At 42.3% G+C, this 26,808-nt stretch overlaps 1 protein-coding gene across 2 annotated transcripts in view; it reads right to left on the bottom strand.

The window, feature by feature from the left end:
- The window catches only part of rasal3 (RAS protein activator like 3), an 82,796-nt gene that overhangs the window by 11,773 nt on the left and 44,215 nt on the right, over window positions 1-26,808 (bottom strand). For both annotated transcript variants that reach the window (XM_028822957.2, XM_028822958.2), the window contains 9 exons: window positions 25,755-25,893; window positions 18,637-18,735; window positions 13,398-13,967; window positions 8,418-8,562; window positions 7,646-7,790; window positions 7,181-7,417; window positions 6,860-7,061; window positions 3,609-3,700; window positions 2,460-2,535 (listed from right to left, as the gene is read on the bottom strand). In XM_028822957.2, coding sequence (XP_028678790.1) covers window positions 2,460-2,535; window positions 3,609-3,700; window positions 6,860-7,061; window positions 7,181-7,417; window positions 7,646-7,790; window positions 8,418-8,562; window positions 13,398-13,967; window positions 18,637-18,735; window positions 25,755-25,893 — 1,705 coding nt within the window. The remainder of the gene's footprint in view (window positions 1-2,459; window positions 2,536-3,608; window positions 3,701-6,859; window positions 7,062-7,180; window positions 7,418-7,645; window positions 7,791-8,417; window positions 8,563-13,397; window positions 13,968-18,636; window positions 18,736-25,754; window positions 25,894-26,808) is intronic.

Here is a 26,808-nt window from a genome sequence, read left to right as displayed (position 1 = left end):
AGGAACCAGAAACCAGAGACCAAGCATTGTGAACTTGCAGAGCTCATTCATCTGTTGTCATTATTTAAGGGTGTGGCGGACAGCCGGCTGCTCAACCCGGCCGGGATGCCCAAAGAAGAGAAGGATGGGGGATGGCAGCTACTGTGGGACACTGCCTCCCCCAGGACGCCTGATGGTGAGTTCCCTGCAGCATAGCGGTGCCCCGGATTTCCGCAGGGCATCATGGAATCTGTAATTCGGCATCACAGCCTTGCTGGGTACCGTGGGTGCCCCCAGGAGATGCTGCAGGAAGATCTGGGGATTTGTATTTCCCATATAGCCCAGAAGTACTCCCAAGTCACGGGGTTGGAAGCCCCAAAGTACTTCAGGGCTGAAGTAAAACCTCAAGTCCTCTATCTGACCCAGAAGTGCTGGCAGATCACAGGGACAGAAGCACTTGTGTGTCAAGGACTATATAAAGGACTACTGAAGACCCAGCAAGGGAGCCGGAGTTGGGAGGAGGTAGGACAGAGCTTGCTGGAAGGAGTGGAGGAGAGATTTGTGTTGTTTATTGTAATTATTATTATTATATTTGTTGCTTGCCTGTTTATGATGGTGGAGGTGCTTTTGGGCACTATACAATCAGGAAGAATAATTACAAGCCTTCTTGGTGATTTTACCCTGTGTTCAGTGTGCCTGTCTGTTGGGTTGAAAGAGGCAACAGCGACCCCTAGCATCTTACAAGAGTCATTATTATTATTATTATTAAGAGAAATGATGATTCAACTATGAATAAATCAATATCTGATGTACTAACTGCCTAAAATTGTTTGAATTTTTCTTTTCCTGTCTATCTATCTATCTATCTATCTATCTATCTATCTATCTATCTATCTATCTAAAACTGCCTTTCCTATCTATCTATCTTAAACTGTCTTTCCTATCTATCTATCTATCTATTATATAGCGCCTTTCACATCTATCTATCTATCTAAAACTGCCTTTCCTATCTATCTATCTATTATATAGCACCTTTCACATCTATCTATCTATCTATCTATCTATCTATCTATCTAAAACTACCTTTCCTATCTATCTATCTAAAACTGCCTTTCTTATCTATCTATCTATCTATCTATCTATCTATCTATCTATCTATCTATCTATCTATCTATCTATCTATCTATCTATTATATAGCACCTTTCACATCTATCTATCTATTATATAGTGCCTTTTACATCTATCTATTTATCTATCTATTATATAGCGCCTTTCACATCTATCTATTATATAGTGCCTTTCACATCTATCTATCTATTTATCTATCTATTATATAGCGCCTTTCACATCTATCTATTATATAGTGCCTTTCACATCTATCTATCTATCTAAAACTACCTTTCCTATCTATCTATCTATCCATTTTCCAACCCACTGAATCCGAACACAGGGTCACGGGGGTCTGCTGGAGCCAATCCCAGCCAACACAGGGCACAAGGCAGGAACCAATCCCAGGCAGGGTGCCAACCCACCGCAGGACACACACAAACACACCCACACACCAAGCACACACTAAGGCCAATTTAGAATCGCCAATCCACCTAACCTGCATGTCTTTGGACTGTGGGAGGAAACCGGAGCGCCCGGAGGAAACCCACGCAGACACGGGGAGAACATGCAAACTCCACGCAGGGAGGACCTGGGAAGCGAACCCAGGTCCCCAGGTCTCCCAACTGCGAGGCAGCAGCGCTACCCACTGCGCCACCGTGCCATCCTCTATCTATCTATCTATCTATCTATCTTAAACTGCCTTTCCTATCTATCTATCTATCTATCTATCTATCTATCTATCTATCTATCTATTGTCATGGACACCAAGCATGGACTGGTTCAAGGTTCCTTACCCATTTGACAGCCCAGTATAATGGATGGATAGAGGAATACAACATGTCTGGACTATAAGCTCCTCTGGCTCCATAGATGGCAGCCTCCCTGGCCTATGTTACTTGCATGGTTACCCACAGGGCAGCGTACAAATTTCAGTCCCGTGGGACAACTGTATTGGGGTCCTTGGGTGCTGGCAGGGGGAGCTGCAGAGGAATGCTACCCGTAATTCAAGGGACTTCCATTTGACCTGGAAGTGCATCCATCAGGCCATGCTCTTGCAGCAGAAGTACTTCCAGATCCAAGATAAAAGAAGATGCCTTGCAAGCCCGAGGGGTCAGTTTTGGGAGGCAGAGGCTGAAGCTCATCGGAGGAGTGGGAGGAGAGAGAAAACTATAAATTATCTGCGATTGTAGTGCTTTGGCTGTGCTTGCCTGTCCTTTAAGGTGTTGTGCTTACTCTATTTGAACCCGTGACTGTGTTGGGTGTGATTGTGTCTGGGGTTTGGGGCTATGTGGCATCCTCTACTGGTCACAGTATCCATCTATCTAAATAGATTTATTAAGCAATGCGAAAACAAATGAGAGCTTCTTACAGAGTTGTGGAGTGGTGAGAACTTGTCCAGGCTCTTCGGAGGCACGTACACTGGCTTGGTTTCCTCTTTGATGAAACTGAATAAGGTTGGAAAAAAGGAAACAAAAGCGATGAGAAAATGGAATACGTGACAGGCATGGAGGGAGGCAGGAGTGAGACGATGAAAGAACCAAGAAGGCAGAAGTAAAAGGAGTAAGAAAGGGAGAGAAAAGGATTTATAGGAGCCGAGGAACAAGAGAAGCAAAGTTGACAGAGAGAAGTGGGAATCAGCATTATGCAGGTGCACAGTGAGATGAGAGAAGGGAAGACGTAATATGAGAGGAAGCAAGTCGGAGAGAGACAGACACAGAGAGACAGATGGGAGCAAAGAAGGGACAGGAAACAGGGAAGCAATGGATAATGAAGAGGGGAGGAGGCATAGCGGAGAGAGAAGGAAAATGAACACCAGAGTAGAGGTGAGAACTAGGGATGTGAGCAGGAGAGTTTTGAGGTAACAGAGATGGAGAATTGGCCTGAAGAAGGAGCTATTGACAAGAGTGCAGAAGTTTAAATATCTAGGACCAGTGGTAACCCAAGATGGTGAATAAGATGCAGAGGAAAAAACACAGCAGTGTGGATGGAACAACTGGAAGAAGGAATCAGGAGTAGTCTGTGATTGAAGAATTAAGGCGAAGAGGGTTTTAAGACCAACGGTGATGTATGGAGGAGAGACATGGACAGTGATGGGAGTGCAGGAGAAAAAGTTAGATGTGGTAGAAATGAGAACACAGAGGAGGATGTGGGGGGGTTACAGAAACGAACAGTGATGGTCTGGACATGTGAGGAGGAGAGACAATGAAGATTTGGGGCAAAAGAGTGATGGACATGGAAGTACAGGGGAAGAGAAAGCAAGTGGAAGCCAAAGTAGAGGTGGATGGATGAAGTACAAGAAGATCTGGAGGAAAAGGGCCTGACTGGTGAAGGAGGTGCAGGACCAAGCAGTGTGGAGAAGGTTGATCAGCACATATGGTTGTTACTCTACTGCAGCCAGTTCTTAAATTTATGAGGAAGGACTCCCTTGCTAACAGAGGGAGACAACCATTCTGAATTCAAACCTTCAAACCAGCATTGTGATCATACTGAAAGACAGAAGAAGCTGGGGGGCTCTTACTTGCTGATGTTGATTCGGCAGCAGTCACTCCCCATCTCATCGGAGATCTGATTGAGAATGATGGGCAGGGATTTGAGGTTGTTTATCGTCGCCTGCAGTGAAAAAGGCAGGGTCAGTAGAGAAAATAATAATAATATAAAAAACAGCAACAATAAAGTGTCTTTCACTGTGCTTTTCAGGCTTGTCTACTTGGAGTATGTGTCATGTGTTACTGTATTTATTAAACATGACAGGTAGCTAAAATATCGGCAGAGTTTCTTTGCAGCCTTTGTCGATTTTCGTAAAGTGTTTGACTCAGTTGATCGAGCTGCCCTGTGGAACATCCTGAGGGTTTGCGGGATCCCCTCGAGGTTGCTGGATATCATGGCTGGCCTGTCCACTGGTACTGTGAGTGCTGTGCAGAGTCGAGGCAGGACCTCTGTGTTTTTCCCAGTTGATTCTGGGGTTCGTCAGGGGTGTGTTCTGCTCCTACTCTGTTCAATGCTTGTATGGACTGGGTGTTGGGCAAGGTCGTAGGGTCCAGTGGCTGAAGGGCATCTGTTGGTGAAGAAAGATTCACTGATCTTGCTGATGATGCTGTGATCTTCGCAGGGTCAATGGAGGCTCTGATCGGGGGTCTCGAGAGACTGAGTGAGGGGTCTGAGTGTCTGGACTTGCGAGTGTCCTGATCAAAACCAAAGAGCCAGGCTTTAATGGCCTGTTGGGCACGGCCATCAGCAGTGTGTCTGTCTGCAGAGAGAGTGTTGACCTCGTCGAGAGGTTTACTTACCTCAGCAGTGACATTCATGTCTCTGGTGAGTCTTAATATGAAGTCAGTAGACGGATTGGGGGAACATGGGGGGGTCATGAGGTCACTGGAAAGGGGTGTGCGGCACTCCTATGCAAAAGGACGAAGGTCCAAGTCTTTAGAGTCCTGGTGCTTCCTGTCTTGCTGTATGGTTGTGAGACATGGACGCTATCTAGTGACCTGAGACGAAGACTGGACTCCTTCAGTACTGTGTCTCTTTGGAGAATCCTTAGGTACCGCTGGTTTGACTTTGTGTTGCTCAATGGAGTCCCGAATGAGGCACATTACCGGCATTGTGAGGGAGCCTCAGTTATGGCACTACGGCCGAAGATGATCCAGCTCGTAAGATCCTCCTTGTTGGGGACCCGAGTGGCAGGACCAGGCCAAGGGGTCACCCAAGTAACACCTGGCTCCAGCAGATAGAAGGTCATTTCTGAAGGGTGGGACTGGACTGCGTGTCTGCCTGGGTGGTTGCAAACTGGGATCCCGAGTTGTTTCGACGTGTGGTGGGTGCAGCTGGGTGCTGTACCAGTGCATGCTCCCCAACTTGACTTGACTAAATAGAGAGATATGTGTAATTACATGAATGTAGAGTTTTTATTAAGAGTGACAAGAAGACTAAAGTCAATCATTTTCTGACCCGCTTAATCCAGTCCAGGGTTGTGGGGGGTACTGGAGCCTAATCCAGCTAGCATAGGACACATCCACATACACACGGGCCAATTTCGTGTCATCAATCCACCTAACCTGCATGTCTTTAGGCTACAGAGAGGACCAGGGACATGGATCCCGTTCTCTATACTGCGAGGCAGCAGTGCCAACACTGTGCCACCCAGAAGACTAAAGTGTTTTGATTCATTTGTGATTGCTTGATCTGTGCTCCATTAGTCTGTTCTGCAGCAAGCTTTAATGCTGTAAAGAGGGGCGGGGCTACATGGAGCAACAACATCTGACCGTTAAATTTTTGCTTCCTGTGTTTGTCAGGTGAACATAATTTTTAATGTACATTGGAAATACCTCTAAGGTTAGGTTAAATAGGTTAATTATATTTGTTACTTTGTTTAAGTTATGTAACAAAGTTCTTTAAAATTTGAGAAACAAGTTGCGTGTCAAACGTGTCAGAATCTTCAGTCCTGCTTGTTGTGGCATTGAGCAGGGAGTTGGTCCTTGCAGCTGTAGTGGTAACATCCACCAGAAGAGATGGGGGCTGACAAAGACAGAGACTAGGTGACGTTACCAAGAATTGCTCAACTCGCAGTGTTCAAAAATGGTTGACTAATGGAGTTACTCCTTCACTACAGATCACCACAATACAAGTCTTTGAATTGAGGTGCGAGTCCACAGTAATTCACTTGGCGACGAGGATGTGCCATGGAGCGTAGTGGCAATGCTGCGCAGAAAATGTGGTGGCTGATACAGGGACAGATCAGCTGACGTTACCAAAAGGCACTCCACTGGCAGCGTTCAGAGATGGTCTCTGTGTGGCTATGAGAATGACTTCTTTAGCTGACACTGCAAGGAGATCACTTCTGACCCAGATGTTGCAGGTTTTATGACTGACCACCTGGCAGTTGTACCCCACAGTACAAATCTTTGAGCTGAGATGCTTCATGGGGTGAAGCACTTGGCGATGAAGGTGGGATTTGCACTGTGGACCAGTGGAGTGTAGTGGCGGCTGACACAGAGAGAGATCAGCTGACATCACCAGGATGTTCTCCGCTCGCGGCATTCAAAGATGGTCAGTGCACAACTGAGAAATGGAATTACACCATTAGCTCGAGCTGTAAGGAGATCACTTCTGAGCCTGATGTTGTGGGTTTGCAACTGACCACCGGCAGTCACTACAGCAACTATAACAATAATAATTAGAATAATAATTGATTAATTTCTGTAATTACTGTTTGTTGAAGTCTGATCAAGCACATCAACCCTACATACTCGTAGAAGTGGGAAAGGATGAAGAGGAAGAAAAAGATTAATTAGTGTAATTATAAGCTATGAAGTGCTTTCTACAGTACATTATAACTATATTGTTTATATGGTTAATAAACACGCTCAGTAGTTAAGAGACAAGAAATTTTTTGAATGATAGATCAAACCATCTCATTTCTGAAACCACTTTTTCCATTAGACAGTCATGGGGAACATCAGCCCATCCAGGCAGCGTTTGGTACAACATCAATTCAAGGCAGAAGAGTAGCCCACTTTAGAAGATGCCCACATGACCCAAACTAGTCAGATTTATGTGATTATATTTATGAGATGTGGGAGAATATTGATTTATTCCAAGATAAACATGGAGTGGGAAAATATTATTAGAAGTCCAACATTGTACACTGGTCACTTGTATGCTGCAGGTCCACATATTGATTTTGAAACATTTGCAATCTTTGTCTAAAGATACTATTTGGATCCATAAAGGTTAAGAAGCCCTAACGTTGTATTGTGCAGTTGGAAAACTGACCTGGTCCTTGGGAGCTATGATGGCACAAAGCAGGCCATGCAAGATGGAGAGTCTTAAAGGGAGATCCACATAGCCGTCAAAGCAGGACATGTGAACTTCACTGTCTGGGTTGGACACATTCTGCAAATACGCCGTCATTGTTTCCTGATTTTGCTGCAGAAAGTCATTCATGAACAGCATGTACTCCTCCTTATCGCCAAACCTGGAAAACAACAGCAGGCAAGTGGCGTTAAACATGGCTATCAACCGAACACGAGAAGATCTTCAAGGAAGAAGGGGAGAATGAGAACCGGCAATCCATCTGCCTCACTTTACACTCACTGGGTGAAGTTAGCGAGGTTCTGGATAACTTTGGCCGTCAGAGTTAATTTTCTCGAAGTGCTGTCCACCGGATATTCTTGCATCAGGTTGAACAGGCTAGGGTTCATGATGGCAGGGCACAGGAAACGCAGAAAGAGCGAGGCACAGATGAGTCTCTTGCCAATGTCTGGTTTATCCCTCTGGGCACATTCTTCTTGCCAGGTTGAGAAAATCTCATTCAATTCTGCTGGGAAAGAGCTGTGTAGAGAACAAAGCAGATGGAGACAGATTGTTTAATAACCTAGAAAGCAATCTGGGGGCCTCTACTTAAAGTTCACGCTAATGACACAAGATAACATTGAAGCCCCTCAGTCAACAACCCCCTATTAATCATATTATTTTGATCTATCTGCTTGCTCAGAACCTAATGCTGACTGCTGGCAAACAGAAGACTGCAAACTGTCAGCCATACTCTCCAAGATTCACCTGTATTCCTCTGTGATGTGGCGAAAGACTTCTTCACACTTATTTTGCAAGTTGTGCTGATTTTCTGGTAGCTCATTAGGGGAGCATTTCTGTGGATCAACCTCACAGCTGTCCCCAGACTCGTAGACATGGCTGATGAAATTACCTTGAGAGAGAATAGTAGAGAGACTAAACGATGATGAACACTCGAAAGACTCGAATTACAATAGATCAGTGTTTTTGAACCAGTGTGAGCGCATTGGAAATAACAGTGTAGCACACCTGTGTCTGAACCCGAGAGGGATAAGGTCCTCCGGTGGTCAAGATCTGTCTGAGGAGGACAGAACTACCAGGAGAAGATGGCATAAAAGCAGCCCTGTGATCGTTATGTTTCAGTTATGCACAACCGATGTTAAAGCTTCATGTCATTACTTTGCCATTTCATCCCTCTATGATACATCCTAGTCTAAAATTTTCCCTTCGCTTTAAAGACCAACAAAAGCAAAGCTACAGAAAATACGTAATCATTTTGGAATGGCTTAGGCTTATGTTCAATAAAGCGGGTACAGAAGATGAATGGATGGATAGAGACCATGCAGCTAAAGTTGAACTGCATGGTTTTAGGATCAAATTCTGCTCTATGCTCCATGTGTGAATTTGAACAATGGTTCCTACTGTACGATTAAAGATTCTGGAAATGGCTTTGTGCTCCTTGACAAAGGTGTTGGACAAATATTTATTGTATGACAAAGGTTTCTCTCTTAACTTGAAGGTCATGCAAAGCATACTGTACCAAGGGTATCGGTGAGGTACTTCTGGCCGACCAGTTTCATATACTCGTCAATGGCTTTGGTGGCAAGCGTATTTTCTCTGAAGATGAGTGACTCCTTTTCATCAAAACGGTCTACTTCTGCTATACCCAGGTCTTTCAAAAAGTCCTGATGAAAGAAAAAGGACATTCATTAACGTCAGTTCAAGTTACCGGAATTAGATGTAGGTATTTAGCTGACCATTTGTGATTGTATGTAGTACCTTGCTTACAGAACCTTATGTCACAGAGCTTTACAAAGTACAGTGGAACCTCGGTTTGCGAGCATAATTCGTTCCGGAAACGAGCTCGTAGTCCAAAGCACTCGTATATCAAAGCGAATTTCCCCATAAGAAATAATGGAAACTCAGATGATTTGTTCCACAACCCAAAACTATTCATATAAAAATGATTAATACAAAATATAAAGTAAAAATACATAAAACAAATTAACTTGCACTTTACCTTTGAAAAGAATAATGGCTGGTGTGAGTGAGTTTCTAAACTCTTGTGGGATTGCACCCAACGGGACAACACGCGGATGAGCGTCCCAAAGCAATCATAGGCTCCCAGCGCTGTAGCAGTTCTCCATAAAAGCGAATCTGAAAAGATCGGGGACATGCTATATACGCCTGCCATCGATGGGTGATACAAGGAACAAGGAACATTATAAATGTGCAGGGCCCTGCCTGACTGCTGTGTCTGTGTATAAATAACCGCGCTGTTGCTGTTTCAAGCTGACTAAAGCTTGTGTTGCTAAAGTACTGAGACTCAGCTTCGTGTTTTAGGGTGCAAGACGGGGACTCGCACGTCACAGCACACACGCGTGCGCACACAGTCACAATGCTAATGCTGTAGTAAACACTATACGCTCGTACAGATGTTGACTATATGAGTGAGGCCTGCCGAATAGGAGACGATTACCCACAATCCCGCAGTGAGAGAGAAGAACCATCAGCTCAGTTGTGATCACATGACGCTCAGCAGACAAACTACTCTACTGCAAGACCTCGCTTGTTTATCAAATGAAAATTTATTAAAAATTTTTGCTCGTCTTGCAAAACACTCGTAAACCAAGTTACTCGCAAACCGAGGTTCCACTGTATACCTTACTTGTTTCCAGTGCTGGCAGATTAGGTGACCTGCTCAGTGTTCCAGTATAATTCAGTACAGTGCCTGTAGGGGGCACAATGCAATGTCTTATTCAGAATACTAATAGAATGCATGAAAAAAAGGAAGGAACTGTCAGCTAAAAATTTAAATGAACTAGGGGGCTTCATCCCCTGCTCGTTTCGCTCACTAACCCCCGTGTTTTGGTTTTTTTAGATGCACACTTTTAAGATTTTTTTTCCTTTGAATTGTTGCTATTTCATTAATCTCACTTTTATTTCAGAACTTCTTTAAAAACAATATTTGGAATCTTTCGAGTGCCAACGTGCTGAATCTTTTAAATGAGGTCCGTGAGACATCACGTGTTTAATGACTTTGTACCATAATTCAGGATAGGTTTCTCTGTTTGGAATTTCAGCACAGACAAAGCGATCGACATTATCAGCAGTTAATAATGTTTTTTGCAAAGTAACCAATAAATGCATGTGAGGTAAAACACGTGTTTGAAATTCTCTGACTTAAACTTCAAAGCCTTACAATATTTACATACTTCAGACATATCACCTATGTCCATATTTTTGTTATTTCTCCAAGTAATAATTTCTCTTTGTTTGCGCTAATGCGGTTTACTTTCTTTGTTCTGACACTTTTGGTTTTTTTTCTGCTTTCATATTCTGTATTTTGCTCTGCATGTCTTTTGAATTCTCTCTAACCTGCTCTGCATGTGTTTGGCCCCCTTGTTTTTTAACTTCTTTATGAGGTTTTACTTTGTTTTATACTCTTTGTCTTTCATTTCTGACCTCGCTTTGTCCTGCTATTTTTTCAATTACACCTGGTCCGTGATGATTATTTCCCTTTTTTCGAGTAATAATTTCCTTTTGTTTGTGCTAATGCGATCTTTACTATCTGTTATCCATACTGTAGCGACCTCCGCGTCCGGCTCGAAAAGAGAAGAAGTTTAAAAAAAAAACCAGACAGACATAGTAAAGTCTCACAAAAGTTTTACTTGAACAATCAAGAAAAAGAACGCCGACTTCGTAACCCCAAACACAACTTTCTAGCACTCTCTCCAACCCCCCCCCCCCCTTACCGCATCAATCAATACCCCACTGTCAGTCTTCCTTTGAGTCTCTTTTCTTCACTCTGCTCTTTCTTCTTCGCTGAGTTGTCAATGTTTTATCTATAACGTGTAGTGCATCCGGAAAGTATTCACAGCGCATCACATTTTCCACATTTTGTTATGTTATAGCCTTATTCCAAAATGGATTCAATTCATTTTTTTCCTCAGAATTCTACACACAACACCCCATAATGACAATGTGAAAAAAGTTTACTTGAGGTTTTTGCAAATTTATTAAAAATAAAAAAATTAGTTGTCAGTTATAATCATCAACATTAAAAGAAATAAACTTTTGAAATACATCAGTCTGTGTGTAATGAATGAATCTAATATACAGTAATCCCTCGCTACTTCGCGGTTCACTTTTCGCGGATTCACGACTTCGCGGATTTTATATGTAAGCATATCTAAATACATAACGCGGATTTTTCGCTGCTTCGCGGGTTTCTGCGGACAATGGGTCTTTTTACTTGCTTCCTCAGTTGGTTTGCCCAGTTGATTTCATACAAGAGATGCTATTTGCGGATGGCTGAGAAGCTACCCAATCAGAGCACGCAGTTAAGTTCCTGTGTGCTGCTGATTGGCTCAGCGACGGAGTGCTGCATTAACCAGGAAGTCTCATCTCACTCATTCATCATTAACGTGCTAATGCTTCAGGGGCCGTGTCCAAGCACCAACAGAAGATGCAAATGATTGCAGAAAAGGTAAAAGTTTTGGATATGTTGAAGGAAGGGAACAGCTACACCGCTGCAGGACATCGATTCTTTTTATTTAAAAAGGAGGAAAAGCATATAAGATCTACGGCCGCAGTGTCCTTTAAGAGTTGCAACTGGACGTGATAAGGCAGTAGTCTGGATGGAATCTGCTTTAGGAATCTTTGCAACAAGGTCGACGACGTCATGACCGCCTACAAGCTGCTACGTGTACTTCGCTATACAGTAAGTGTAAACTTATCTACCGATTTCATATTGCTTAGCAGTTGTCCCTGTTTTTAATAGAGTAAATGGTGGGTTGTAAACAATACAGGGAGGGTTTAAAAACGTCCAAATACACATTAAATAATTAAATAAATATGGTGTCCCTACTTCGCGGAAATTCAGTTATCGCGGCCGGCCTTGGAACCTATCTCCCGCAATAAGTGAGGGATTACTGTACAAGTTTCACTTTTTGAATGGAATTACTGAAATAAATCAACTTTGTCATGATATTCTAATTTTATGACCAGCACCTGTATATCATTAGTTGGTTGGAAAGTGGCATTAACCAAGGTGAACCAGCCTTCATGTGCCTAGGTAGCCTTTAGGTCTCAGTTATATTCGAGGACACCTACTGTATGTGTTGTTCATGCTAGTGAGTCTCTATGTGGAGTACTGAGCAGTGACAGGCTGCAGACACCACTTATAATAAGTGCTTATGTGGATAGGGTCTCTGTGTGTGTGCATCTTGTGAGAGAATAATTTAGGGCAGGGGTGGGCAAAGTCATTCCTGGAGGGCCGCAGTGGCTGCAGGTTTTTGTTCCAACCCAATTGTTTAATAAGAAGCACTTATTGCTCTAGAAACACTTCTGCTTCATTTTAGTTGTCTCCCTCATTAAGATTATGAACCCTTATTGGTTATTTAAGTCTTAAACAGCTGCATTCTCAGTTTTTAATTGCTCCTTATTAGCAATAAGATACAAATGACAAAAGAAACCAGCAGTTCTCCATTTTGCTTGTTACCCTTTACACCTGTGTGTATTTATCGTGCACTATTTGGTTTAATTAAATACTTGGAAGGAAAGAGAAGAGAAAAAATTGAAGGATTGAGAATTACCTCTCCGTTTTACACTTCAAAGTATTTGGATGATATCCTTAGAATGGAAAAAAAAAATCTAGGATATGAGAATGACTTGACATCGCAGAGTTAAAGCACAAACAAGCCATGAAATGTAATTACTGGCAAGGATTGTTTTCTAATTAAGCAACTGGGTTGGAACAAAAACCCGCAGCCACTGTGGCCCTCCAGGAATGACTTTGCCCACCCCTGATTTAGGGTAACATAGCATTCATCTTAAGAAGCAGCAAGAAGGGTTAAAATATATTTAATGTCAGAAACCTATTCGAGTATAAAAGGAAAAACGTAAAGGCCAAGTGAACAACTGAGACAAAGATGTACCAGGAGATGACAAAGAGGCCCTGTAAACAAAGACTGGACAGTTGCTACCTGTACAGAAAGTTTGAGATTAATATCTAAATCTAAGAGGCATCAAAAGAACAAGTGTGTGCAACGGATTAGAGTTTTATTTCAATAAGTCATTTGGGTGTAAGACAACAAACCAATCAGAGTAAAGGCTGGCATTGATTGGCACTGTTCTGATCATTTTTAAAAGACTGCTGTAATGAATTCAAGCATTTGCTGAGGAGTAAATGGACACGTTTTCTCCTGCCTGATTACTGACTCAAAGAGGTTTTATCAGACTTGTCCTAGTATAGGATACGTTTCTTTCTTAATTAATATATTTGATTTCTACCACAGTCTTCCTGTAGGTGCGTGCTAAGCATCGGTTGCGAGAGGACACAGATCCAGAAATAGACTTGGCGAGTTAGACTCACCCACGATGATACACTTGGCGCTGTAAGCAGGGTAATGAAGAAAGTGTTTTGATTTATCAACGGCGTATTCCTCTCAAACTTCTCAGCCTCCTCAGAAAAAATGCCTACAATACAACAGTTACTTCTTCAAAGTTTGAAACCTACCTTGGCTTTGCCGATGCTCTGTAGGACATGCACCAGGGCACATGCCAGTTCTTCCTTCTCTTTAACGGTCAAGATTGGCTCCAGCTGAAGACAGAGGTCCATGTAGTGGAAAGTGATGTACTCTGCAAAATCCTTGTACTTCTCAATGGGTAACACCAAGATATTCTGGTAGCGGGCCTTGACTCTGAGAGATGCAATGGTTGCCCTGTCTTTGGAGGCGGAGCCTAGATAGCCAGTCACCGGATACCAGCGCTCCACAAATTGGCGGCCAGTGAGCTCTGGCAAGGATATTGCAACACTACCCAGTGGTACGTTCTCCTCTTTTGTCCTTTTCTTGCTGCCTTCATCATCCTTGAAGATGTACAGAGTCATCTGATTCACCGGTGGAAGATTGTCCAATTCAAAGAGCTCTCCCCAAAACAGGTTACCTGAGGTGCTGGTTTTACTGGTAGTGCGGGCATAGAGGGAGCCATTCAGATGGAGCTCGCAGAAATATTTTTTCTTGGGAGGAAGATCTTTAGCTTCGTTTACCCAAAAACTGAGTATGTTTTCTGTCCGCTGACAGTTATCCTGTGGAATAAAGACAGAAGGTAACAACGTTTTCAGAGAGTAAATGCCAACCATTAACCATTTCGATTTCTTTATAAAAAAAATGAACACCCCTTCCATTCCCTGCTGGGGTTTGAAATTGTAGCCGCTGGATGTTATATGATGCATTTAAATGGTGAACACCAGAATTGTCTGCATGTTGTAAGTGTCAGGGAGGAAGGACAGGCATCCAGGCCGAGATAAAGGATGGAGGCCATACTGCATGGACTAGGTGAACAGGCTTACCGGGAGCAGTTCATTCCCCCACACACAAGGTGGCAGTGTTCCTCAAGCTTGGACCAGATTAAGACCCCCACAGGGTGGCATAAAAGTTGGAGTCTGGAAATACTGCCCTGTTGGGGACTTTGGATAACACCAGAGGGTGCAGTATTGGTGGGAGGACTGTCCTGGTTTCTGCGCGCCCTGGAAATGCTCCTGAGAACTTGGAGAAGTGACCAGATGGAGTTTGTAGGTCCAATTTAAAAGAGAGCCCACCCCCTCACTTAAACTAAGTGACACTCGGGGTATCTGGCAACACTCTTGGATGGGGAAGGAGAGAACTGTGAATGGTGTATTTTTCTGGTGTTCTGGAAAAATCATTTATATGAACCCAGAATAGTTTTGGGTATTTCTCTGTCTGGGGCTTGGGGCTCAGTGGCGTCCCCTAGTGGTTACAATGTTTTTGTAATACAAACTACAAGGTTATGTGTCTTGATTAGGGTCACATAGCAAGTCAGCAGTAGAGAGGGAATTGGCAACATTTATATTTGATTCAGCACCTTTACATAAAAGTTTTTATATTTTTAAAACTCAACCATGACTGGGTTATGTGATTCAGTTAGATTCAGATAGTATTGGGATTTGAATCTGCACCCTTTTCTTAAGTGCATTTGAATCTATACTAATAAAAGGCAAAGCTCTCACTGACTGACTGACTCACTCATCACTAATTCCCGTGTAGGTGGAAGGCTGAAATTTGGCAGGCTCATTCCTTACAGCTTACTTACAAAAGTTAGGCAGGTTTCATTTCGAAATTCTACGCGTAATGGTCATAACTGGAACCTGTTTTTTGTCCATATACTCTAATGGAGGAGGCGGAGTCACGTATTATGCCTCCTACGTAATCACGTGAAGTGAAAACAAGGAAGAGATTTACAGCACGAGTCAAACGCGGGAACGAAGGTAAATGACGTTAATTGTTGAGTGTCTTTTAATACTGTGTAAGCATACATATTAACAGATGTGCAATTAAACGTGTGCATTTACGGGGTGATTTCTCAGGCTTAAAGCTCGAAGTGATCACTCGAGTGAAGGCAGCTTCACAAAAAAACAGATCCTTAACAAACTGTTATTAGTATATTTTACCTCAATTTTAAAAGGTTTTCTTTTCTTTTTAATAAAAATTTAAAAGCAGAACTTCGCCGGTGCGAACCACGGGGATTTGAGCGACTGACGCATACAGACATATTCATGAGTGCAGGTACTTCAGAAAGAAAGCACCGTGTAAACCTAAAGTTTAAATTAAGTTCATAGACCTACAAAAGGTTGCCATTGATTTCAGGCAAGATTGCTTTTCTCCTGTACAACTATACGTTGCATTCTCAAGAGTGTGCTTGCACGGCTTGGTCATATTACAACCGGAGTGCTGAACTGACAAACTGGTATACAAACAGAACAATCGTAAAAACAGGATTAAATAAAAAGGCTGCTTCCGTTGGCGAAGCAACGAAAAAGGAAGACCTTATATGGCGTTCGTTTATAAAACAGCGGAGAGGCTGTGTGAAGTCAGCTACACAAAAAAACAGATCCTTAACAAATTGTTAGTGGTATATTTTACCTCAATTTAAAAAGGTTTTCTTTTCTTCTTAATAAAAATTTAAAAGCAGAACTTCGCCGGTGCCAAGCGCGGGGATTTCAGCGACTGACACATACAGATATATTCATGAGTGCAGGTACTATGGAAACAGAGCACCGTGTAAACCTAAAGTTTAAATTAAGTTCATAGACCTACAAAAGGTTGCCATTGATTTGAGGCAAGATTGCTTTTCTCCTGTACAAGTATACGTTGCATTCTTAACAGTAAGCTTGCACGGCTTGGTCATATTCCAACCGGAGTGTTGAACTGACAGATAGATAGATAGATATGTATATATGTGTATATATATATGTAGATATGTAAATATGTATATATATGTGTCTGTATATATATATATATATATATATATATATATATATATATATATATATATATATATATATATATATATATATATATATATAAATATATATATATATATCTGCGGTGGGTTGGCACCCTGCCCAGGATTGGTTCCTGCCTTGTGCCCTGTGTTGGCTGGGATTGGCTCCAGCAGACCCCCGTGACCCTGTGTTCGGATTCAGCGGGTTGGAAAATGGATGGATGGATGGATGGATGGATATATATATATATATATATATGTGTGTGTATATATATGTTGATATATGTATATGTATGTGGATGTGTATATGTATATATATATGTATATATGTAGATATGTGTATATGTAGATATGTATATATAAGTATATATGTTTATGTATATATATGTTTACATAACCTCTTTAACACACTACTTCTCTGCTGCGAAGCGCGGGTATTTTGCTAGTATTGTAATAATCAGATGTGGGGACTCAGAGGTCCGTGTGGCTGGACAGCTACTGAGCACTGTGCTTTCAGAAGGAGCAAACGAAACATCTCAGGGGACTTGGCGGGATGGACAGGTGGAGCAGGAGGTCCAGGGAAAATGGCTGATAGGAGCGCGAGAGACAGGATTGAAGGTGGAAGGTGGTGGAACAGAGGTGACAGTGAGGAGGAGAGCATGCTGTGAAGCAGAGGCACACATCTGGATGAGAAGAAACATCCATCCATCCATTATCCAACCCGCTGAATCCGAACACAGGGTCACGGGGATCTGCTGGAGCCAATCCCAGCCAACACAGGGCACAAGGCAGGAACCAATCCCGGGCAGGGTGCCAACCCACCGCAGTGAGAAGAAACAGCACAGAGAAAATGAGTGAGTAGGGGGGCAACAAGAGCGAAGGGCCTAACAATGAAGTGGAAGATGAGCAGTGTAGAGAAGTTAAATGAGTCTAGGAGCGTTTAAAAAATGTCTCCCGCACTGGGAACGCAGTCGGAAGACAGTTCATGAAGGATCATCAGTGATTCAAACTCCTAGAATGAGTTCCAGTGTTGTTTCTCCCTGTCTGGTTTTGGGTGTTACAATATATAATGTACCCAGCACATTATTGCGAAAGCCGCCTGTCCATCTGCCTGTCTATCCTCATGACACAACTTGGCCCCCCGTGGACCAATTTTGTTGAAATGTTGCACACTTATTGTTCAAAGAAATTTGTTGAGATTGTTCAATTTCTATTTAGATATCTCAGACAGATTATTTAAAAAAAATGAAAAAGTGTTGTTATTTCTACATGGTGGGACCGAAATGTATACAAATCCTCCTGAATGGATGTGTACAACGTGCACGTTTATCATGTCTGAATGGTTTGATTTGTAATTTTAAACTGTGAAACAATGAGGTAAATCAAGAAAAAAGGGGGTTTTGTCCCAAATATTATGGAGGGCACTGTACAGTATATCCTCTTATTATTATATAGCACTTCTCCACAGTCAACATTACCTCACATGATTTTATAATTGCTGTGGTGGGCTGGCGCCCTGCCTGGGGTTTGTTTCCTGCCTTGTGCCCTGTGTTGGCTGGGATTGGCCCCAGCAGACCCCCATGACCCTGTAGGCGGATATAGCGGGTTGGATACTGGATGGATGGATGGATGGATGGATTTTATAATTGTCTTTTTACAATTTGAGTCCTAATGGTTAAGTGATCTGCTTTGAGCTGAGGCAGGATGATGAATTAAACTGAGAAACTTTATATACTGCACCTTTTTCTACCAAACATCAACTAAAAGTGCTTTATGGCCATACAGTTGTTGACATATTTTTAAAATATGGTGGTTATGTAAACCATAACCCTGTGCTATACACCCAGTATCCACAAGAGGGCCACACTCCTCCATATTTGACACATCTTCTTTTAGCTAATGGCACACTCATTCTTTGTGTTGTTTCCTACTGTAGTTTGTGTTCCTTCTGCTCTTAATGTGTGCTTTAGCCCCGTGATTTGCTCCTTCACCATTGTGCTACTTCATGCCCTGGTCAGCTGCCCTTTGTGCCAGGCTGTGGCCCATCTACCCCTAACCTACCCGACTGTAGACATGCACATGCACTTACCCTCGTAATCAAACTCACACACTCGAATACACAGATCACTGGTCTCTGAAGGCGTACTACCTCAGGAAAAGTCTGGACTTGATCATGTTTTATTGCTGCTGTCTTTTATACTTATTATGTTTATTTTATTATTTATAGTGTATTGTGTATTTAAGTATTCTGCCTTGAAGCTGAGTTCTACCAACAAAAAATTTCGTTATGTGTATGCATAATGACAATAAAGAATTCTATCTATCTATCTATCTATCTATCTATCTATCTATCTATCTATCTATCTATCTATCTATCTATCTATCTATCTATCTATCTATCTATCTATCTATCTATCTATCTATCTATCTATCTATCATACTGCTGCTCTCACCTTATTGGGTTGAGATGACCGGCGCAAATTTTCTATCCAGCGATCTCTTTCTGCAGCTGAGCCACAGCCAAAGCATCGGCTGCCTTCAGATGAGATGACCTGTGGAAAACAAGACAGACCTGCGTCAAAGCAAATTTTTTAAAAATGACTTTAAGTAAGCTGCATGCTTCTATATGGCTTCATCATAAGCCTGCACAGCAGGTGGGGTCAGCACCTGACAGCCCCCCCCAAACCAAAGTTCAATTCAAGTTCAAGTTTACTATCCTGCGTCCACAGCACCATGAGATTTTTATTTGTATGGCTCCCAAAGACATGAAATGATTACAGCACCATATATAAAATAATTGCCAGTACAAACCGTTACAAAGCAGACTAATAATCTAAGGCCAGGTTCCAGTGGACGCTCCTGCTACACAAGCGTTTTACTGTTTATACTTGTGCGCGTACTTCATGTAAATCTGGAGGAATCCAGCAGGTGGCAGTGTGAGATATCATCACGGTGACAACAGGTTCGGCTTTGCTGTGTTGTGAATTACCTGGAACATCCATTAAATTCCGAGGACACCTTACAGCAATACAGCAGTGGAACCTCCGGTCACGAACGTCTCGGACCATGTACAGGGTTACGACCAAAAAGTTTGCCAAACTTTTGCATCTGTTCATGACCACACGCTCGGGTAACGAACAAGCCAGTTTCTGTTGCGGTTCGTACACGCCGATGATTTCCGCACGTGTTCAGTCTCTCCCTGTGCATTCTCCCTGAGAGAGAGAGCCCAAGCAGGGGTGTTTTGGCCAACACTCGGTGGGGAAGAAGGAAGCGGTCGCTCCAGCTGAGCGATTAAGGAGCTGGAGTGACCAGAAGAAGTAAGTAATCATTTAGTTTACTATTACACTGTGCATTCTATGGTATAATTAACTATTTTTGTGCTTAAAAATCTTTAAAAAAATATATATTTACATACAGCTTGTACGGTCCGAAACGGATTAATTAAACAGGTGGCGCAGTGGTAGTGCTGCTGCTTTGCAGTAAGGAGACTTTGGAAGATTGTGGGTTCGCTTCCCAGTTCCTCCCTGTGTGGATAGCGCTCTGAGTACTGAGAAAAGCGCTATATAAATGCAATGAATTATTATTATTATTATTATTTACATTGAATTCTATGGGGGAAATTACTTCAGTATCCAGAAGGTTGCTGGGTCGAATCCCCATCACTGCCAAAAGAGATCCTACTCTGCTGGGCCCTTCAGCAATGCTCCAGGGGCGCTGTACAATGGCTGACCCTGCACTCTGACCCCAAGGGATATGTTAAAGTCTCAACAGCATTCTCTGCATTTCTGGAGCTTAGTAGAGCCAGATAACTATAAGAATCTTCACCTAAGAGCTCTGAAAATGTCTGCTGTATTTGGGTCTCCATACCTCGGTGAGTCTGACATGAATGTCATGAAATCAAAGTTCAGAACAAGACTGACAGACAAACATTTAAATACCATACACCTCAGTGCCAGTCATCTAACGAACTAAAAAACACGTCACACATGCAACTGGACCTGTGAATAAAGTGACACAGTGACATGTGACAAAATTACAAACGAATAAGTCACATCTGTGGATTTGGAATTGCATTGTTTTGTTTTGACAGCATTCCTGTTTTAAGTCAATAGTGTGAGATACACTAGATAATGCATACAGACGTACAAAATGCACTTGCAGGTGAACTCAATATTTTTTTGTGATGTTTTAATGCAAAATGTGAGTTGTGGACACCAACAGTTTGTAAATGTTCAGGCAAAACAAGCGTATTCAGTTTGTCTGGGTTGAAATAAGCGATGAGAATAAACGTTAGAAAACACGAGTAGCTCTTTTCGTTTTGTAAAAGTAGCTCTCATTGGGGTTAAGGTTGGAGACCCCAGGTATATGGAAACCAAACTAAAAAGGCAAAAACCCATTTAGCCATTCAGCGCCAGCAAGCAGGCAGGAACTGAACCAAAGTTCCTGTAGAAATGACACATTCTTACTCACTGTGTGAACCCGGCCTAGAGAATTGACAACATATGCAATTTTTAGAAAGTGAAGTCACCAGCTTTAGTCATCTGGTAGACGTGACTGCTTATCAGAATTATCTGTTGGCTCTGTGTGGGCGGGCGGAGTGGTGGCTCTGAGGTAGGGATCTACACTGGCAATCAAAAGGCTGCCAGTTCGAATCCTGTACACGCCAATAGGGACTCTGCTCTGTTGGGCCCTTGAGCAAGACCCTTAACCTGCAATTGCTCTGTCCTGGGTATGACGTTAATCTCTGCATCCAGCCCTACAATTAGGCCCTCCAACCTGCAGGGAAAAACCTGGGGGGTTGTTGGCAGAACTGGCTCTCCAGCCACCATAAAATATCTCCCATCTGAACTCGTGTGGTGCTGAGGTGTCACCTGTTGCATGGCTGCACTCGGGTCCTAAATTAGGATCCTGAGTTGGTTTGTCATATGATGGGTGCGGCGATGTGCTGTATCAGTGCCTGCTCCTAACATCTCCTCCTCCTCCTCTAAATACACTGCCATACTTATCAAACAAGTAGACTGTGCCTACCTCACCTAAGTGATGAAATGAAGACATCAGCCTGTAACTGAGTCATACCTAGGTGTATACATGTAAATGTTTTATTTTTATTTCTAAATACCCTTCTTAGTTTGCAGGTTGCCATCCGCATTCTTTGTGTGAGTCTGTGTCCTTGCTCTTGTGGAAAGTCGCTATTAAACAAAATGTCCTATGCACCTTGAGTATTTGAATCATTTCAGTATGGTGTTTACTATGAAAGATACTGTAGATAGATAGATAGATTAGCCATTTTATTCTGAGATAAGGGCCATGATTGCTTTTGGTATACAGTGATCCCTTGCTATATCGCGCTTCGTCTTTCGCGGCTTCACTCCATCGCGGATTTTAAATGTAAGCATATGTGAATATATAGCGCGGATTTTTCACTGCTTCGCGGATGTCTGCGGTCTATAGTACGTGTGCTTCCTCAGTTGATTTGCCCATTTGAATTCAAACAAGGGACGCATTTGAATTCAAACAAGGGACGCTACTGGTGGATGGCTGAGAAGCTACCCAATCAGAGCACGCGGTTAAGTTCCTGTGTGCTGCTGATTGGCTCAGCGACGGAGTGCTGCATTAACCAGGAAGTCTAATCTCACTCAATGAGTGCCCCTGCTACTGCTTCAGGAGCCGTGTCCAAGCGCCAACAGAAGATGCAAATGATTGCAGAAAAGGTAAAAGTTTTGGACATGTTGAAGGAAGGGAACAGCTACACCGCTGCAGGACACCATTACAGCATCAATGAGTCCACGATTCTTTTTATTTAAAAAGGAGGAAAAGCATATAAGATCTACGGCCACAGTGTCTTTTAATCAGGGCGCAGAACGAGTTGCAAGTGAACGTGATAAGGCAGTAGTCTGGATGGAATCTGCTTTAGGGATTTGGATTGAAGAGTGCTGGAAGAAGAACAACGGCGGTGCTAAACAGTCGCCTGAAGAGGCTCCTTTAGAAGAGCTATAACACTCTCCTTTGTTGTGCAGTAAAATTAAACTCATCGTTATCGTACAAGTCATCGTGTCATTGTTGGTGAGTAACCATAATTATTTACGTACAGTACTTATTACATGTACATAGTTTAGTGTCACTGTACACACATTTTACTGTATACAATTTTTTTTGCATTGTACGTTTTTATTGCTGGTGGCCTGTCTGTCGTAATGGCTGTAACGTATGTGATATTGGAGACGCTCGATATCTTTAAAATAATATTTAGGTTTTACTGTATGTAAACTGTGTTTACATACATAATTTCAATGAATCTTACCTAATATCTAAGAGAATACAAAGGGTTTATGCTGTATAATTGTGCGTGAAATGTTTATAATAGTGTGGGAGAGTTTATAAGGGCTTAAAATATATAAAAATAACCATATAAACATATGGTTTCTACTTCGCAGATTTTCTTATTTCACGGGTGGCTCTGGAACGCAACCCCCGCGATGGAGGAGGGATTACTGTAAAAGCTGTTTTTAAGGCGGGTGGTCCTGGTTTTCATTGCTCTGTATCTCTTGCCTGATGGCAAAACCTGGCATCTATTTCCCTTTATTTTAATTGACTTTTCTTGAGACTCTGACCGCTGAATTGATCGTTTTTTTTTTTTCCTTAAACGGCACCTAAACATAAATTTAATGTGAAGGTGAGCCAACAGATGAGGCCTCAAACTCCAACCAACTTCACGTCATCCATCCATCCATTTTCCAACCCGCTGAATCCGAACACAGGGTCACGGGGGTCTGCTGGAGCCAATCCCAGCCAACACAGGGCACAAGGCAGGGAACCAATCCTGGGCAGGGTGCCAACCCACCGCAGGACACTTCACGTCATTCAGTTTCTTAATTTGAAGTCAATTCTCATTGCTCATTAAACCCATTATTTAATTCCATGGCGCTCATTCTGCCATGGCAGACATTTCTAAAACTGTTGATTTTCTTTTTTAAGAGCGCTGGCTGTAAAAATGTTTTGTGGACCTCAGCAGATCAGCATTACTGAGGCCTTCACCTTTCTTTCTTTTCAGCTATTGTGTGATGGACGCAGGTTGTTGCTTATATGTTGGTACATTTTGTGTCTCAATATTGTTTGGTTGCTAATTAAGGAAAAAAGAAATAATTAAGGGGTCTGAGTCTTTTAAAATTAAGGCAAAGAGTGAATTAGCAGCAAAATCTGGTCACTAATTAAGAAAAGGGTTAGAATGAAAACCTGAAGCCACAGTAGCTCTCCTGGGCCTCATGTATAACGCCGTGCGTAGAATTCACACTAAAACATGGCGTAAGCACAAAAGTGGAAATGTGCGTACACACCAAAAAATCCAGATGCATAAATCTGTGTAAATGGCAACTTCCACATTCTTCCGCTCCATAAATCCCGATCAGCGTGTAAAGTAATGCACGTGCACGTGCCTGCTATCCCCCCCCAACTCCTCCCAGAATTAAACCTCTTTGAATATGCAAATCAAAATAAATAGCCCATAAGCTCAGCCTTCTGTGAAAAGACAATGGCTAAAGCAAGAGGGAAAATAGAAGAAATTCAGCGAATACCAAGTGGAGGCAAAGAAAAACGTACTATTTGTTGGTTTAAACAGTGATATAAACAACAAAAGGAAGTTGATCGAGTGACATAGCGTGTTGGAGAAACTCGAAAGCTCAAGTTCACAAAGTCGCACAGTACACGAAACAAAAACAAGTTGCCAGATATCAAAGTCGCCGTGAAAAGGCGAGATGTAGCCCACCATCTGAGTGTCATATGAAAGCTTATTAGGGTACAGAGAAAAAAAAAATAGGCACACAGTGGGGAAAAAGCACGAAATGTCAACTTTAATCTCGAAAGTTCCACTTTAATCATGTAGTTTATTTTGTCATTAAAGTAGAACATCATAAACTTCATCTTAAAATCGTTTAATTTGCTAGTTTCTCAAATCCCATTGTAACTAAAGTAGCACATTAAATGCTTTGTTTTGTATTTGATCTTCTATGTGCTCTATGTGTGTGAATCACTATGTGCTTCCGGGCTTTCTCTTCCTCCGACAGGACACAGAATCCATTACATTTGTGATATTACAGCTCTCTGAATAATTAAAATACTAAGATGTGTACGTGATATCATTTTCATGATGATAGGAGTTAAAGCATGTTATTAAACATGGGAACACGGTGGTGCAGTGATTGTTCACGTCTCACGCAAGATGCTTGCTTCGCGATGTGCGATCTTCGATGAAATACTTTATTGTAGCAGTACTGTCTCTTTCAAACATACTAACCCCCAATTCCTGTCCTTCCTTTTCTTTCTCCAAATACCCAATCGCCACACAATCAGCTCTGTAATAGACGTTAAGCCATTTGTAAGCTGAGAGCGCCGATTCTTCAAAACCTTTAAGGAACATTAAAATATCTTTGTAGTACGTGTTTAATTATTCTATCCATCTATCCTTCCAGTGTCGTGCCAGTCCCAGCAAGAATACAGCGCGAGGCAGGAATAATCCGTGAACTAGCTAGCTCTGCGGCATCGTGTCCTCATATGTTTAATTATTAACAATATAGATTATTTAAATGACATTAACATTTTATCTGTATAATGTAATAAACATATTTTGCTGCATTTCATCTTAAAAATGATATCGTCATCATATGTAAATGCACACTTTATAAAGTGGCTCAGGTTGTGTAATATTATAACTGTAGTGCCAGTTTAAAGTGAGGTGATTGTACTTATAAGTCCAAACAGTTCTACAAGCAGCACTTGATGGACTGATTGAGTGCGTTTATAATACTTGAGATGAAACTGTTTCTGAACCGCAAGGACCGTACAGGAAAGGCTCTGAAGTGTTTGACGTATGAGAGCAGTTCAAATAGACAGCATGATTGAGGCAGCGTGTGCTTGATGCTGTATACCGTTGATTCTCTTTCCGATCAGCTGTAGATCTGTGATTCCCCACTCAGATACAGTGATATAAATACACAGAGTGGTGCAGTGAGAGTAATATGGAAAAAGATGATCAGCTGTGGCAACCCCTAACGGGAGCAGCTGAAAGAAGAAGGCGCAGTGAGAGTGACAACACTAAAGCAGCTATGGTATTTGGAATACTTTGGCTATTTCCTGGACCATTATATTGTTACAGGTTAATTACAATCAGATGCATTAAACTAATAAACAATATGCAGTTAGTTTCAGTGTATATGAGAAAGCCGCGTCAGGGATGTGGATCTAAAGAAAGGGTAACCACGCAAGAAGAGTAGCACTACTTTGACGCTGGGTGCCGCCAGTCTGCAAAACTGACCCTGGCGTACACAAGTTCTGCGCTATGAGCTACTGTGGAAATGTGCATGGCTTTACGCCAAGTTTAGGTTTTATACATCGCGATTTGAGCATGGAAGCGTTCATACGCAACATTTTTGTGCATACGCACCATTTATACATGAGGCCCCAGGACTGGAGTGGGAGACCCCCGTTCTAGTGTATCATCAAAGCCAAAGGTTTTTTCGGGTGGCAAGTGATGTCTAGACAAATGCGTTTGCGTAACGTGTGCCTTGATGCTCCTCACCTCGAAGCAGTATTTTTCTCCCAGGATGCTGCTGTGGAGGGGCCGGATGATAAGATTCTTTTCACCACTCAGGTCCAGACTTTCTGCCATAGCCACAGAGATGGACAAAGACTCCTGGGAGCCATGGGGTCTCATAGAACTGTGGCAAATACAAAAGAGACAAAGCAGAGAAAGTTGTAAGCAGTCTTGACATGAATTAAGTAGAAACTTCTTAAATGAGATATGCAGTCAAGATGGCTTATTTTTTTATCTCATATGATTATCCATTTGATTAAAATAAACCTCACCTTCTATAGCAGTTTGCATTATTAAACCCAGCAGTGACATCCATGTCCCAATGGCACCCTGGTACAAACTTTTGTTGTCCTAAACTTTCAATATCATCTTTATATTCTTTACTCTGTGGCTTGTGCATTATGTACACTTGAGTATTTCACTATTGATATTTTACAGTACACAACATCCCCAAGGCAAGTGAAAAAATGATTTACTTTACTGCACAAATAAGTCTTTAATCTGTCCTGATAATAAAGAATCTGATTTTACACACAGAAATCATTTGTATTTGTGCTTTTGTTAAACATCCAACCATCCATCCATTTTCCAACCCGCTGAATCCGAACACAGGGTCATGGGGGTCTGCTGGAGCCAATCCCAGCCAACACAGGGCACAAGGCAGGAACAAATCCCCGGGCAGGGCACCAGCCCACCGCAGTGCACACACACACACACTCCCACACACCAAGCACACACTAGGGACAATTTAGGATCGCCAATACACCAAACCTGCATGTCTTTGGACTGTGGGAGAAAACCGGAGTACCCGGCGGAAACCCACGCAGACACGGGGAGAACATGCAAACTCCACGCAGGGAGGTCCTACTGAGGAGTATGCAGGAAGTTATTGAAGGGGATGGAACTGGCAACTTTGTGACTTTGAAAATTTCATAGTGCAGGTAAACATATTCCCAATATGCTTGACAGGTGCTATACATTTATGTCCAGGTTTCAATCCATCGTGTGGACACAAGGCAGTGGCGTGCATTTCACTCAT

This window comes from Erpetoichthys calabaricus, chromosome 17 (genome assembly GCF_900747795.2).
Source record: "Erpetoichthys calabaricus chromosome 17, fErpCal1.3, whole genome shotgun sequence".
NCBI lineage: Eukaryota > Metazoa > Chordata > Cladistia > Polypteriformes > Polypteridae > Erpetoichthys > Erpetoichthys calabaricus.
Note: the sequence above shows the minus strand (reverse complement) of the source record. Positions and strands in the feature narration are given on the sequence as shown.